At 41.4% G+C, this 16837-nt stretch overlaps 1 protein-coding gene across 3 annotated transcripts in view; it reads right to left on the bottom strand.

Annotated features, from left to right (window-relative positions):
* The window catches only part of usp32 (ubiquitin specific peptidase 32), a 75169-nt gene that overhangs the window by 49096 nt on the left and 9236 nt on the right, over positions 1 to 16837 (bottom strand). For all 3 annotated transcript variants that reach the window (XM_085184473.1, XM_085184470.1, XM_085184471.1), the window contains exon 2: positions 2111 to 2238. In XM_085184473.1, coding sequence (XP_085040599.1) covers positions 2111 to 2238 — 128 coding nt within the window. The remainder of the gene's footprint in view (positions 1 to 2110; positions 2239 to 16837) is intronic.

Here is a 16837-nt window from a genome sequence, read left to right on the forward strand (position 1 = left end):
AGGATGCTCCCATGTGTCTGATGGACTCTAACGCCCTTAAATACCCCAAACAATGAAGCAGGATCTGTCATTTGGGCCAGAAATACCAAAGTCCCAGATTTGCACACACACTATTCAAAAACCTAACATTGGAAATCTTCATTCAACTTTCATGTAATCCAAATAATGATGGAAATTCTATTATTTTTGTTTAATACAGACACATTTAAAATGTTTCAGGCCCCCCTCGACCTGTTTTATACTTCAGGTTATTCTGAATGAACAGCCTGACATCTACCAATTTAAAAATTGTCATACAAAAAGCCCATAAACCAAAATAATTAAAAGGAATGAAGAAAGGAATTGGTAGCTCATTTCAAGAGCAAGTTGCTGTCAACACAAAGCGATCAGTAGCCCAATAAAAACCAAACCCTAATTAAATAATTAAATATCCATCCATCTGTATAGTTGAGCGATTTGTACATATTAGTAGGGCTGCTCAATTAACGATCATTAAAAACGACTGAGCCGATTATTAGCCCCTCCCTCTCGCGCTGCTCCATGTGGCAGATCGAGCGCACCTCTCTGCATTTCGAACACGTGTCACAACAATTAAGAGCAGCGGTCTCCAACCTTTTTTGCACCACGGACCGGTTTATGCCCCACAATATTTTCATGGACCGGCCTTTAAGGTGTCACGGATAAATACAACAAAATAAAACTAGTACCGGTACAGAAAAAAAGAAGATTTATTCATAACACACGTGAAAAGACCCAGGAAAACCGAGTAAACGATAAAAACGATAACAAAATAACACTGAAAACCGATAAAAACCCTGAAAATCATACATTTCACACCTGAGCCTGAACTCTCGCGGCCCGGTACCAAACGACTCACGGACCGGTACCGGTCCGAGGCCCGGGGGTTGGGGACCGCTGATTAAGAGGACCGAGGGAAGCTTGGAAAGCTAAGCAGAAGTTATTTGAAGAGGAGAGTGATGCTGTTGGTTGAAAAGAGGTAAAAAAAACTTCAGTGGTGTGGAAACATTATGGGTTCATGAGTCAGACGTGGATCAAGTAGACACAGTGTGTAAACTTTGCTACAGTGTCGTAGCTGCACCACATTTATTTCTTATATTGCAAACATTTGCACTGTTATCAGTATTTGCACTATTTTATATTATTTTTGACAATCTTTAAAGTCATTATTCAACACATTGTTACTGTTAAATAAATATCAAATAATCGAGATCTCAATTTCAGTGAAAATAATCGTCATTTTTGTCAAGCAGCCCTACATATTAGCGCTATTTCTTACATTTGTAAACTGACATGTTGTATTATTTAAACAGTTTAGTCTGTTACTGTCTTGTTGGTTACTGTCAACTGTAACCAACAGATTTTAGTTAGGGATTAATAAAGCATTCTGATTCTGTCCTCTCTATATCTATAGAGAGAAAGATCAACTGCTCATTCTTGATGACTATTACACTTCGAGTCTTTACATTTCATTTCAGTCTATATTCCTCCAGAGTATTTTTAAATCTGTCAACTTCACCAGAAGAAGAAGAAGAGCAGGTTTCAAATGTGTAACATGAGAGAAGTCGTAAAAAGTGACAGGAGGAAGCTCTGTCAGATGGGGCTGTGTGAGGGAAACTGTAGTTCGACTATATTAAACATATATAGTCATACTGTTGCATATACACCAGCTGTATGTATCAAGTCTAGGTCTGTGTTGATTACTTTAATGATTCAGTTACTTCAAAGAAAAGCAGACTCTCCTGTATCTGCACGCAGAGTCTCCTTCAAGCAGCTATAAATAAACTGGAAACAACGTTGCTGTTCTATATTTATTCCCCTGCAGAACTTTGGCTGTTCTTTAGCCTCTAACATCCGACTGATGATTTTCAACAGGAAACACAGAGCTATAAAATGGTAATGATACCTTTTTATTGGATCAATAAGTCTTTCAGGCTGCGATGAAATGGCCCCTCACTACAACTAAAACCCTTCACACAAAGCTGGTTGGTCACGCTGCTAAGGCATAACCAAACTGATTTTGTTGGCTTCCTGGAAACTGCCGCCACCGTTACCCACTCAGAATACGTGGTGTGACATCACTGTGGCTTACCTCTGCGACTTTAGGGGGAACTCCATCTCCCAGCACTTCCCTGTAGAAACACTGCTGGGTCATGTAATAGGAGAGGCCACTGGTTCTTTTGAAGGCATCTTTCAGCCGCTTCAGTTCCACATCAGTGACTACAGAGAGACAGACAGAGATGGGATTACATCAATAGAGACGGAGAGCTGAAGTCATGCTACAAGTGTGCAAGAGAAACAGAATCTACGAAAGATAAACAGTAAAGAAACAAGCAATGGCTACAACAGTTTAACTGTATTAGGACCAAAGGTCTGGATGGTCCTGAAATACGTCTTTAATGTTTTTAAATGTCATTGTTTGAAGCTCTGAGGACTAGACGCCAGATTTCTTTCCCCTTCACTTCACTAGGACTGCAGCACAACTGTTGGCGGCACACAGCAACAGAAAGAATGACTTCCATCCAATTAGAGTAAACAGAGGAAACGCTTTGAACGCAACGGTTAAAATGATCTAACAGAAGTGCCTGAAAAAGAAGTTTAACGGTGTCATGCCGTTAATCATAGATTAACTCTGGAACAGTTGGTGAAAATGACAAAGCTGCTTACACATGTAGTAGTAACCGTGGCGCTGTAGCGAACAATGTCACCGACTATACACAGCGGTGACAGCAAACTGCTGACTAATGGCTGAAAAGGATCCTGTTTACAGCTTCCATGACCACATTGGAGCTAAATGATCAACGAGATAAGTAGGTGCCGCTCGTCTGATAGGTAAGGGGTCAGCGTGCAGTAGGGCTGGGCGATATGACCCAAAATTCATATCTCGATATTTTTTAGCTGAATGGCGATATAAGATATATATCTCGATATTTTTTTATAAAGCCATAAGGTAAGAACAAAAAGAGAGTTCTTATTTAAAGCTGTGTCCCAGATGTCACATGGGCACTTTTATTAGCATACAGCGCAGATGTACATGAAAAAAACTACTCAAAAATAAATTATGAGCATTTATTAAATAATATTGCTCCATAAATAAAAGAAAACTATGTTGTTTTTGTGCATAACAAAGAGCTCACAATTGTGCAGTCAAAATGTAAACTAAAAGACGCTGAGCTTAATAACAAAGACAGATTTTACAGCTGCTCTCTTTCCAAGTTCGTGACTGACAGCCTGGAGTTTGAAATCCGCTTCATAACCGTGTGTCTTACAGGTGCCATTTATGGTCCTTATACACACACAATACGGTACTATTACGTTGAAGCACAGTACGTATCACTCCGCGAGGCTCCTCGGTAGCCGTAATGCTCCGACAATCCATAAAGCGGTGCAGCTCCGTAGCTTAGCAAACTCGTACTAAAACATTTTTGACAGATTGCTGAGCGCTGTGTACCACATTAAATCGGTTCGCGGTCATCAAGCACAACCAGAATTCATACATAAGGCGCGCTGTCGGTTTTTGAGAAAATGAAAGGACTTCAGGCCGTGTATGGCGTTAGCGTGGTTAGCTCGTTAGCGCGGTTAGCTCGTTAGCGTGGTTAGCTCGTTAGCGCGGTTAGCTCGTTAGCGCGGTTAGCTCGTTAGCACGTTGACGCCGTCCAGCCCCACGCACGGGGCGATGCGCAGTAACTCGTTAACGGAGATTTGCCGTGTCCATCTTGTCGCTTCCTGCAGGTGAAGTGATGGGGGAGGAGGGGGAGTTGTGTTCAGTGAAGGAGAGGCGAGGCCGAGTAACGTTGGGTAAAGACAAAAGTGGACAAAAGAGAGGCAAACTTGTGGCTCCACAACTATAATTATAACGTAACATAGACTATATCGATATAAAAGATATTGTCACATCTTATATCTCGTATAAAAATAAATCGATATTTTTAAAAAACTCGATATATCGCCCAGCCCTAGAGTGCAGTAAAACGGAATAATTAACTGTTGACTTATCAGCTTTCAGCAGCCAATCACAGTTCAACGGGGATAAGCTGCAGCAAATACAAATGTAGGTACATTAGTTAGAAATTGAGGGCACTTTAAAGACTCCATATGAAAAGCTTAGTAGTGTTGGGGTTGGAGCCACAGCAGCACCACAGAACTGCTTGACTGGTCAGACAAATGTCTGATTAGATTGGATGACTGGTCCACCTGCTTCAGGATTGGATGTTGCTCGTCATAGCATATCAAATGATCCGAGCGCAACTTTGATGTTTTCTGAATCAATGATAAATAGGGCTGCCACGATTAGTCGACTAGTCACGATTACGTCGACTATCAAAATCGTCGACGACTAATTTAATAGTCGACGCGTCGTTTGAAGCTTTGTAAGATCCCAAAAGACGCAGGAATAAGTAGTAGGATTTAAGAGTGTAATAACGGACTGAAACAGAAGATGGCAGCACTGCATGTACAAGGATGCCAGCTGCCGTTAAACCCCGAAGAAGAAGAAGAAGCTGTCCCAGAATTCATAGCGCAGCCCAGCTCAGTTTCCAACAATGGCGGCAGCTAGTTAGTTTTAATATTACTCTTATTATTCTTTCTGGGTCACAAAATAAACGTTTAACATATTTTCAGGCGAGAATGTAGCTGTGTAAACCTCAAATATCTGCTCAGTTTATCAAGACACCACATATTTTCAAAAGCGCTCCGACGTTTTCGGAGACGTCTGTTAGCCACTAGCTCGATAGCTAGCCGGGGGCTAGGCTAACTAGAGCCGTGAGAACACCGGACTCCCGGCAAATCGTTTTCAAACCCACCGCCGTCTTTCGCTACTCAGGTTAAACATGATATATAAGTCACTTAGATAACTTAAAAATGTTATTGTTTGGCTTTTTATAGTATTTTATTTGTTCCTGAGTAAATCGGTTTGGCTGAGATCAGTGTTGGGACTAACGCGTTACAGTAACTACGTTATTATTGTGGTAACGAGCACGGTAACTAGTTATTATGCCAAAATCAGGAACGCGTTAGTCGTTACTGGGATTTAGATAGGGTCGTTACTCGTTACTTCGTGTGGTGGCTATCGCGGAGCTTCCACAGATTCAGTAACATTGGCAAGTGGTGGAGGCCAGCAGGTGGAGGAGGGAAAGGGGACGCAGAAGGAAAAGAGACCCGAGGCGGCCGCCGGTCCAAGTGTGAACTGAACTTCAGGTAAGAAGTTATGACCTGCAGTCTATCTGGGTCAGATATAAACCAAGTTTAGGTGGAGTTTATTTTCGTTATTCTGACTTTTTCTGTACTGCGTACTAGCTAGCATGACGGAGTTTCTATACAGCTGGGTGGGTGCTATGAAGTTAATGATGTTGAACTTTATTTTGTTCATAAGTTATTAGAGTTGCCAACTGTCCCGTCTGGTATTCAGAGAAAATATTACGCGTTTCTTATTGAGGTGAAAAGGAACAGTTTGTCCCGTAATTCAGCTACAATGAAAAAGACACAAAGCTGAAGTTATTCTGTGTTTGCTGCACAGCTGCCTCTTCTTCTTTCATTCCCCTCCCTCTCCCGTTTCTACTTCAATCATGAAAAAAATAATTATCTGAATCTTACAACAAACGATTGATAGATTGATGCATATATACCATCAAAACAGTGTACATCACTGTCACAACAGTGTTTGTTTTCATTCAAAGGCTTTATGATTTTTCCTATAATGGCGGGCCGGTCTCTAGTCAAAATGCCCGGGCCGATTTTTTGTCCCAGTCCAGCCCTGTATGCAGCTCATCTGCAGTCTGGTGTTACCTACATCTTCCTATTCAGAAGGCAGAATTTCCGAGTTCTGAGTACAATCAAAGCATCACGACTGCAGTTTTTGTGTTGGATGTAAAAGGCGCACACGACGCTGTGACGTAGGCTAGAATCATCGCAGCAGTCAACGACGGTCCAGGCGTGGGATTTCTCTCGTGGAAATATGCACATTATCTTTTCCTTTCTATTGGTAGGTGGCACAGTGCACTTGTGGCAAGTAAGCAAGCTAGAAGACTGGCAAAGTTGTGGAAGCAACACATTAATAAGAGAATTCTGAGTAAAACCAAAGTTACTTTCCCTAGTAACTAGTTACTTTGAAAGTAACGAGTAACTTGAAGTAACTGAGTTACTTTTGATAGAAGTAACTAGTAATGTAACTAAGTTACTATTTTAAAGTAACTTACCCAACACTGGCTGAGATTAAAGTTATAGTTTTTACACAGCTGAATAAACGTCAAGCAGACAGCTGATTATCAGAAGTGTGAGATGCTCAGAATTTACTCCGGTGTCCTGTTATATTTTAGATAGCAAGGAGTTTATTAAACTTCACTGAAACAATCTGCAAATGTCATTAAAATTTAATAAACTATCATCTTGTCTTTATTTTTAGTTAGCACATACCTTAAACACTTAAAGCTGTAAGTTAATGATAGTTATATAAGAGCAGATGCTGCTGGTGCAATAAGCTGTATGTTTTACGTCCAATGGATGATGATCTGACTAGTCGACTATCAAAATAATCCTTTGTGGCAGCCCTAATGATAAACTAGAACAGTGTGTTTCCTGTTGTAGTCTTAAGAGACTACAACAGGACTTTTTTATTTTAAAAAACTTTTTTATTTTAAAAAAGTAAAAATCAGTTTAACAACAAAACAGAGTTCAAACCCCATTTACAGGAAGTGATGGTGCGGGCGCACACACTATGGTTGGCCCAGTAACCTTTTTCATCTCCACAGACGCAGTTTCACTCTGACTACTGTCACACACTTCAAACTAACGGCCTCGGCTGGATCAAACTTTACTAAGAACGCACAATTTGTGTTAACGGGTTAATGAAGTGACGCAAATGCCTTTCAGCAGTAACAGCAGGGTGCTGGTGTTTGCCCCAACTGACATAACAGGCATGAGGAGGGAGCTGGTGTCTCTTCAGGTAATTTAAGTAAGAGTTGTATATATGATAAGATCAGGGTGTGACTCCACCTTCATTCTTCACATTTATTTCCACAAAAACAGAAAAACTGAACCATACAAAACCTAAAAAATTTATTTATAGATACAGGCTCAGCGAGTTTGAAAAATGTTAAAGGTCACACTGCTACTGAGGCTTTTCTCCTGCCTGAGAGGACGAGCACATCGTTAGAGGGGTGTCTCCTCGCAGAATGAAGAACCCTGACCCAAACCACAGCCGGGGTTTCCTGGGTGGATTTTAAATTGGCCACGATGTGGTTTAAGTCTACAGAATAAAGTGCTGTACAAATGTAAAGTGAGCCTAGATCAGTAGTAAGCAGTCAGCAAGACTAGGAAAGCATTATATAAATGTATAAAACTAACAACACGTCTTTTCGAAGCACTGCTGGACACAGGTGTGCTGTAAGCGCAACACAGAACAAGAACCTTTTCAATTATCCTGGTTTGAAAACTGTGTCAAGTGCCAAAAAAGTGCCAAGTTTTATGAAAGGTAAGCTGACGATCAGAAGGTATTTACAGGTCACTGACAACCTCGCAGAGACAACAAGACTAAAGAAAGCCACTGTCCCAAAGAGTCATGGGTTTATCTGCTCCCCTATAGTCCTGCACATTGGTGTGCAGTTTGTGGTAATACTAAATACTGATTGGAAACTGCACAGAACATAAAAACAGACTATCATTAGAAAATAATACATGATCTCGTGTTCTGAGATAATGGATGTGGAATCGTGTGTTTTGTTTTGGGAGAGATGAATTCTATTAAAAAAGGCCTCCGGTCCTTTTCACAGATCGCTCCAGCTGCTGTAACGAAGCCTGCGTGCGTCTATCACAACACAAAAATGGTTTCCTGGTGCACAGCGGTGAGAGCCACTGAAACATGGAATGACACCAACAAACATCAGCGTTTAATGACATCCACCCGACGGAGTGCAGCAGCTCTGAGCTGTGACCATTTATGTCGCTGGTGCCTCGTGTATCTGCTGCTTCTGCTGGCTGAAAACTACATGTGGATCTTAGCTTGCGTGTTGCGAATCCAAAGAAGCTGTGCATGTCTAACCCTACGCCTTTCACTTTCTTTAATAAGTCATCGCTGGTATAAAGACGAAGATATCCCAAAGTTAGACGTCTGAGGGCTGCTTTTTTAAAATCGTGGTTATTTTGCAGAAAAGCTCTGATGCTGAGCCGAAGCAAAGCGAGATTAATGGGTCAGTGAGCTCAGAGTTCTTGGTGTTACCAAAGTGGCCCTCTTTGTAACTGACCAACTCACCATGGCAACTTCTTCTGAGCACAAAACCTTAGAGGGTTTTTCTTTTAATTGCATCATATTTTAACTGCAATGTAAATTCTCTGTATTCTCTATGTGCCGGTTGTTAAGCCGTTTATCTTACTAACAGCAAATGAAGCTGCAAAGTTAGAGCAGTGCAAACTGTGCATCTTGTTGTTAGTAGGGCTGCCACAAATGATTATTTTGATAGTCGACTAGTCACCAATTATTTTTGCGATTAGTCGACTAATCAGATCATCATCCATTGGACGTAAAACTTATAGCTTATTGCACCAGCAACATCTGCTCTTATATAACTATCATTAGCTTACAGCTTTAAGTGTTTAAGGTATGTGCTAACTAAAAATAAAGACAAGATGATAGTTTATTAAATTTTAATGAAATTTGCAGATTGTTTCGGTGAAGTTTAATAAACTCCTTGCTATCTAAAATATAACAGGACACCGGAGTAAATTCTCGAGCATCTCACACTTCTGATAATCAGCTGTCTGCTTGATGTTTATTCAGCTGTGTAAAAACTATAACTTTAATCTCAGCCAAACCGATTTACTCAGGAACAAATAAAATACTGAAAAAGCCAAACAATAACATTTTTAAGTTATCTAAGTGACTTATATATCATGTGTAACCTGAGTAGCGAAAGACGGCAGTGAGTTTGAAAATGATGTGCCGGGAGTCCGGTGTTCTCACGGCTCTAGTGAGCCTAGCCCCCGGCTAGCTATCAAGCTAGTGGGTAACAGACGTCTCCGAAAACGTCGGAGCGCTTTTGAAAATATGTGGTGTCTTGATAAACTGAGCAGATATTTGAGGTTTACACAGCTACATTCTCGCTGAAAATATGTTAAACGTTTATTTTGTGACCAGAAAGAATAATAAGAGTAATATTAAAACTAACTAGCTGCCGCCATTGTTGGAAACTGAGCTGGGCTGCGCTATGAAGTCTGGGACCAGTGTTGCCAACTCCTCAGTAAGGAAAATCGCTATTGGCTGTCCTAAAAGTCGCTAGAAGTCGCTAAATGACGTCATCACCTAATTTGCATAATTGGTCATGCTAACGTAATTGTAATCTATGTTGTTGGAGAGAGAAATAACATCGTGAAAGACAAATAAAGTGAGTAAAAAACGTCCTAAATGCATTTAGAATTTATTTAGAACTACAAATTAAATTTATTTTAGCAATTATTGTTTTTTTAATGTCACAATTCCAACCCTGCTCCTTTACCCGGGCTTGGACCGGCAAAAGTGACCCGAAATAGGCACTCTGGTGGAGTTACTTTGTGTGTGTGTGTGTTTATAAGTAGTTTTAAACCTTGTGATCCACAAAACAGCATAAGAGTAAAAGAATAAAAGAAGAACTGACTGCGTTACAGCACCCGCTGCTTCTTGAGAGTAAAAGCGATATGCGCTTTCACGTCTTTTTTTAGCGACTTTTTGTAGAAAAAAAGTCGCTAGGGGGTCTGAAAACTCGCTAAATATAGCGACAAAGTCGCTAAGTTGGCAACACTGTCTGGGACAGCTTCTTCTTCTTCGGGGTTTAACGGCAGCTGGCATCCTTGTACATGCAGTGCTGCCATCTTCTGTTTCAGTCCGTTATTACACTCTTAAATCCTACTACTTATTCCTGCGTCTTTTGGGATCTTACAAAGCTTCAAACGACGCGTCGACTATTAAATCAGTCGTCGACGATTTTGATAGTCGACGTAATCGTGACTAGTCGACTAATCGTGGCAGCCCTAGTTGTTAGTGGCTTGTGCATGCAGTCTATTCTTTACATTTTTGCTTTACTTTGCTGCCAAGTCTCCTTTACACTGTTGAATTGGAAGCTACTAGAACACACAACAACAACCAAGAACAGCTATTTGATCAATGAAGTTAATTTCACTTTGTGTGCAGGCAAACTAAAAGGATTTCCACATCTCCTTCATTAGCCGGTGGGTCAGTAAGTTTCAGTGTTTAAATGTATCCAGTTTAAAGTTTCCGAGCTCTAATGTGAGGCAGTCATGTTAAAAATGAACACCCACACTTAAAACAATTAACTCTGATTAAAATGCTCATCTTCCCGCTCCGGGCGCTAAATCACAGGATTAACAATTTTCTGCAACATTAATTTCCTGTCTTCTTTGCAACAGTGTTGCAATGTAATGTTAGATTTTATCACCATTTCAATATAATCATTTGATAACACTCACTGGAGTCGGCTGCACTCGTGGGGATTGTTCTGTGCTGAAGGAGAGTCGGGCAACACATTAAAAGCCCCTTTGATGAGGATGTGCGTCGACCCAGAGCAGAAAGCTCAGCTTAACACAGGAAGCTGATAAGCACCATCGTGATACCTGTTATGTCCAGCTGGGGTTTTAGATTTTTTCAACTCTGCTAAAGCAAAGAAAGCCCGGCTGTATTGAATTTCCCTTGTAGTGCAAGTGTTTGTTCTTTGATATCACTACAATCTGCAAAAGGCCGACAGTGGGCCGATGATAAACCACATCTTCAACTATGAAGCCAAAGATCAACTTAATAGAAGGTGTGTGTGTGTGTGTGTGTGTGTGTGTACGCACCTGTGTGGCAACAGTCGATAAAGTTTATTGATTTGTGGAAAAAAGTGGCAAAAACAGTGAATTTACTTCCCACTGGGGGGGCGATGCCTAACATCCATGTGACCTTACCCAGACTGAGGCACCAGTAGGTCACTGGTGTCCTGACCTTTTTCTTTCATCTAACAGAAGCAGGACCAACAGCTGTCCACTCCTTTAAACCTTGCTGTTAACTATGTTACATTTTCCCACATGTACTAAAGCAAGCTGCAACATCTGATGTCGTTTTTGAGCTCAGAAACGTCACTGAAGTCACACACACACACAAATATTACATCACCTTGTGGATCGAGGGATCCTGAAACAGAAATCCTGAAAAGGGCTCATGGGAAGGCCAATTCTGCATACGCCCAATACCACCCAATGGCAGTGACTAGGGATGGGTACCGGTATCTGGCGCCATGATGGCGGTTCTGACATAAACGGTAGTAACCAGACCAAAAAGCAGCGCACATTTCGGTGCTTTATTTCCCTGAGCTGTGATACACTTTAGATTCTAGCCAATCATTTTACGTTTCCGAGGATAGTAGGCGGGTCCAGGTACGTACGTTCTTTTAGAGCAGAGCTACAGATTAAAAATGCCCAAGGCGAAGCGGTCAAAAGTCTGGCTGTACTTCACAGCAAAAGATGCAAACTCAGCAGCTGTAACAAGTGCTTTAAGCTGATACTGTGATGCTGTCAAAGGAGGTAACACCTCGAATCTGATGAAACACCTAGCGACGCATAGCGGTTTTTTTAAAGCCGAGAAATGCGCCATATTTGATAGCTTGCTGCGAGACCTCACACCGAGCACATCTACTGCGGGTGTGGTGCCTGTTATCGGACCCGGAGTTAGCAACATCCCCCAAAAACCCGAAGAGGAGAGTCCTGGCCCCTAGCCCTGCCAGTGTAGCAGAAATGATGAGGATGATGATGCAGCAGCAGCCGTTCTTCTCTGCGTGAGTAGCTTAATGTTGTTCGTGTGTAATTTACGTTGAGTAGGCTAACCACGTTATTACATTAATGCATGTAAGGTGAACTAGCAAACATCATCATAGCTACATGCGGCTGTCTTCTTGTTTGATGGCAGATACTCCCTTCACCCTGGACAAAAAGGCTAAAATGACCAAAGAAAAAGTGGAAAACAGTTAAACATGAGAGGTTTTTGGACAAAGTTTGTGTTTTTTCCATTGTTTAAGCTGCTTCCAGCCAAGAGTGATACCATATATGCCCCATAGCTGCAGAAAAGGCTAACATTGTTATCTTTTTACAAAAAAACAGCTGAACATGAGAGGTTTTTGGACCAATTTTGTGTTTTCCATTCTTTAAGCACCGGTTTGAGCACCGTTTAAGCACCGGCACCGTTTCAAAAGTACCGGTTTAGCACCGGTATCGGATAAAACCTAAACGATACCCATCCCTAGCAGTGACCTTGGCTCCTCCAGTGAACACAGCTACCCCTACTTAGCTGCCTCCAAAGTTCTCATCCCTAGCAGTGATTTCAGTGGTGGATCTGCACCTGAAGAGCAGAACTGACTGCCAAGGAATCTTTGAGCAACATCAGCAGCTAAAATGTTTCATTAGATTTTAGTTGCAATGCAGGATGATACTATATAGTTTATATCTAGTAAGGTCGATACCTTAAAATTGGACTACATACAGAGTTCGCTCGGCAAAGCCCCACGCCCACTCTCCTTTTGCACACAGATCTCTGCAGACTCTCCCGTAGCAAGCAGGGAGACATGGCTCTGATATAAAACAACAAATATCTTTTGTTGGTTTTGACACTCTAAGGTTAACTTCTGTTAATTATTCATGTGTGGGAAGAGTTGACAATATTTCAATGAAAACACAAAGAAACGACTGTTTTTAAAGGCACCAAACAGCAGAAAAGCTGAATGTCTGTGTGATCTGGGGCCATTTATAAGTCATCCACGTTCAGGGATGTGCAGTTAGGACTGCAGGGAAATATGTTTCTCTTCATGAACTGTGCACACAGAACTCCATAAGCACCTGCAGGACCACAGAGTATGCATTGGCCAGTCATTAACCTACCAGCTGCCGAGTACAAAATCTACGTGAAGCTGGATGGCAACTGCAGAAACTGGAGCAGCTAATACTCCTGTTTGTGTACGGCTGCCTCGAGAGGCTGATGCTGAGCTCATGCGGCTCACTAATTTCACTTTTCTCATCACTGCTAATACAACCCCAGTGCCAAAAACGTTGAGACGCTGCGCACATAATGACTGAGGTGCAGATCCACTATGTTGTTTTTATGATCAGTTGTCAATAAAATATTTAATATTTAAAATGAGAAAATGTACCGCTTTAAGAGATGTTGTTACTATTCTGTATCCCCTCTATTTTAGCACCACTTGTGATGTTACTGGGAACTGAGGAAAGCATTTGCTGGACTTTTGAGAGAGCAAAGTGTTTGAAAGGTTGAACCTGAGGTACCAGATGAGCACCATGAAGCTAGGGCTGGGCGACATGGCCTAAAATCCATATCGCGGTATAATTTGAAGCATGTGCGGTGACGATATATATCACGATATATTGTTTTCTCCTGTATAACGTATTTTCCACACTATAAGGACTTAAAATCCTTTAATTTTCTCAAAAATCGAGAGTGTGCCTTATGTATGAATTCTGGTCGTGCTTACTGACCTCGAACCGATTTTGGCTGCAGAAATCTGTTAAAAATGTTTTAGTACAACTTTGGTAAGCCGCACTGCTTGATGGATTGTCAGAGCATTACGGCTGCCGTAGTGAGGAGCTTCACGGAGGAATCTGGGTCCAAAACTCCGTCAGCTTCAGGTCCCAAAGTAAAACGAACACTAAGGGTTAAAAACTGTCTAAATTATTTCATCTTTAATAAAATCATCAGCGTTGCTGCTTTACCAGGTGTAACAATTAAGTTTAACATCCATGCGTCCATGAAAACAGAATTTATTAAATTTAACGGAGTTAGAAGTTAACAGGAAGTTAGCTCGCTAGTTTCCACCTAAACATTTCATACCATGTTCTGACTGAGAGATTTTTGAAACTAATTCAAACGTACAGCTCTGCTACCACTTCCAACATAAATGAAGACAGAAAACTAAACAGCGTTTGCAGGGTTACTGAAGTTGGACTAGCTGCTATATAATGTTGTGCTACGTGATTGCTAGCGACACAGCTATGTTAGCATAACATTAGCACAGTGAAGCTGGAGGATGAACGCCAACTTTTTTTCCACTCGATAAAAGTTAATGTGAAGGATTCTGGTGGTCAGGGACAAATGCAGTCACATAGCAGGATGCTGTACACGGGCCAAACTTCAGTCAGGAGAACAACTGAGATTATTCATCCACAATAGAGGTTAGTTATTAATATACTGCAACAACATGGGAACAGAGCAGCTGCGAGAGAATTCAACATTAATGAATCAATGTTACGGAAGTGGAGGAAGCGCAGTTTTTGGCTTTCCCCATATTTCAAAAGTGCTTCATCTCTTTGCTATGACTGTCGGCATAATTTGCAGAGGATAATGGTTTTAGCCGCTGCGATGCTTTCGACCAAAACAGGCGCAGCTTGATGACATCATCAACATGCCCTATCGCGATATAGCGGTATAGTCAAAATCTCTATCGTTGGCCAAATTTATATCGTTTCTATCACCCACCCCTACATGAAGCTATACTGTTGTAACAGATGAAGCGTGCACTCGAGCAGCGTCCTGCTGACACACAAGGCCCAACCTGAAAAAGACATCCATCATCTGGATGGGAGCATATCTTTCATACCTTTCAGCCTCGGGGTGCTTTTTCCAAACGTGCAAGCACCAAATTCCATAAGCACCTATCCAATTATGTAACCCTAATACCCTAATACATTAGCACATCCCATAGTACCCAGGCAGATTACTAAACATCCTCCTACATGATTAGCATTAAAGCTGACCACAACATCACTGATAAGCTTATCTTTGAAAAGTACATTTTCACAAATTCTATAGCCATAAGATATATTGACAGTATTGATAAATATAATTATATTAAGCGATCTGTACAAATAATATTGATGGAATTCTAACAATACACCTAAGCCATTTCAATAAAGTGGCCTAGCTACATGCTGTGGGTCTGAGGTCAGCAGGGCGCTGCATCGCTGTACTCGGGCCTGAACCCATGCATCAATGAGAGGTGACAGCTGCCCAACTGAAGACAGGACTGATTAATGCTCAAGTGCTGAATCACAGGCTGCAGGCAGCCAATCACACATGGGGATCAACACAGAGCACAAAGCTGCAGGAAGAGAGACTAAAGCCCCCTTGTGTGTCATGAGAGGTAGCAGCTAACTGTATTCATGACACAAGCAGCAGAAAACGATCCGTCCAACCACTGCAGAGCCACAGAAACCTGGCTGTCCTCCACATCTCTGATTAACCACCAAACAAACAAACAACAACAACAAAACAGCAAATAAATCTTTGAAGTTGTTTTTTAATGTGAAGGATGATAAGAATCAGATTCATGAATTCATTTTGTTACATGATTCTTTATTCAGCTCAGATCCTGAGCTCCTCTCTGAGTCTGAGCTTAGACTTTAGACATAAAGAGCGTATCCCAACAGAGCTTTTTGACTCATTTTATAAAGAAAACAGATGAAAGATTTGGAAAAGGAAAAAAAGCAGACACTCCCAACTTCTCACTGGCTTTGCACTGCCTCGACTCGAAAGAAAAAGAAAACCAAACACTGGTGACGCAGATCAACCGTCAACTCGAGGTCAGTTCAAAGGTCAGTTCAAAAGCAACAAAGTAGAACAAATCAGGGTAAGTACTAGTTTTCCTTTCATGTTTCCGTCCCCTCTGTCACCCTCCCTCCCTTCTTCACGTACAAGCATGAATTCAGGGTCCAACGCCTCTTTGTGGCCTATCAATAATCTGTATTACCAACCAATAAATCGACCTTGTGCAGCCGGAGAGCAGCGGTAACAGCACTCAGTACACTCGATTCAGCTGCTGCAGCTGCACATAAACTGAGGTCATGAAATTTCAAACCACATTGATGTTGTTTATTAAAAGACACGAGAGAAAACTGAGTGACATCAGCCCATGACTGATGCATAAAAAGTTTTATTTTATTATGACTATGAATCAAGTGAAACATATTTCTAATTACCTTCCATAAATCATTACAATCTGTAATATAAATATAATCAACGTCAAAGCATCAACAGCCCAGCCAGTTAACCATTAACCTACCAGCACAGGATTTCATGAGGCTGTAGATTAGTCACCTCCCACCTCTCCATGGAAGAATGCAGATTAAGGTACAAACAGATCTGAAGGCTACAGTTTTGGCTTATTGTTCAGATTTGGGCCTGTGGAAATGTTCACAGCCTATAGTGGGACTCACTGCCATAACGTACACACATCTAATATTATGGCGGTGATGACCGGGCACCTTAAAGTCACATGAATCGTGAAGATGTGGCGGCCTTCATCTCACACATATTAGCAAGTGCAAGCATAATAAATACCCTGGAGGTCCTAGGAGAGCTCCACAATCTCCATGGTGACAGATGTGGAGGTGGTTCACCCGAGGTAGCAGAGCGCAGCTGGCTGAGGAGCCCATTTAGTCCTCATGAGTTTGGAGTCTGATGTTAAATATTCATCAAGTTAAATCATTTCTGTTTAAAACAGTAACTGATGAAGATATTCCACCTGTTCTAAGGAGCAGGAACAGCTCGTTAATATTGAATGTCTGGATTTGTGTCTGGCGCTGAAGTTAGATTTGCTTGCACTGGTCATCTTCTACAAATTTAGTCTCTTGAAATGAGCTTTTTAATGCGCGCAGCCACCGAACCAGAGACCAGCTTCTTTCAACGGGAATAATAAATGGAAGGGCAGGCTCTTTCCCTCCTGTAACATCTGCTTCACTTATTGTTTTTAAAGCTACAAGTCCTAAATTATAGTCCTGTCGTTACTGGTTCTTCAGGCTT

The sequence above is a fragment of the Neolamprologus multifasciatus genome, chromosome 14 (assembly GCF_963576455.1).
Source record: "Neolamprologus multifasciatus chromosome 14, fNeoMul1.2, whole genome shotgun sequence".
In the NCBI taxonomy this organism is placed as follows: domain Eukaryota; kingdom Metazoa; phylum Chordata; class Actinopteri; order Cichliformes; family Cichlidae; genus Neolamprologus; species Neolamprologus multifasciatus.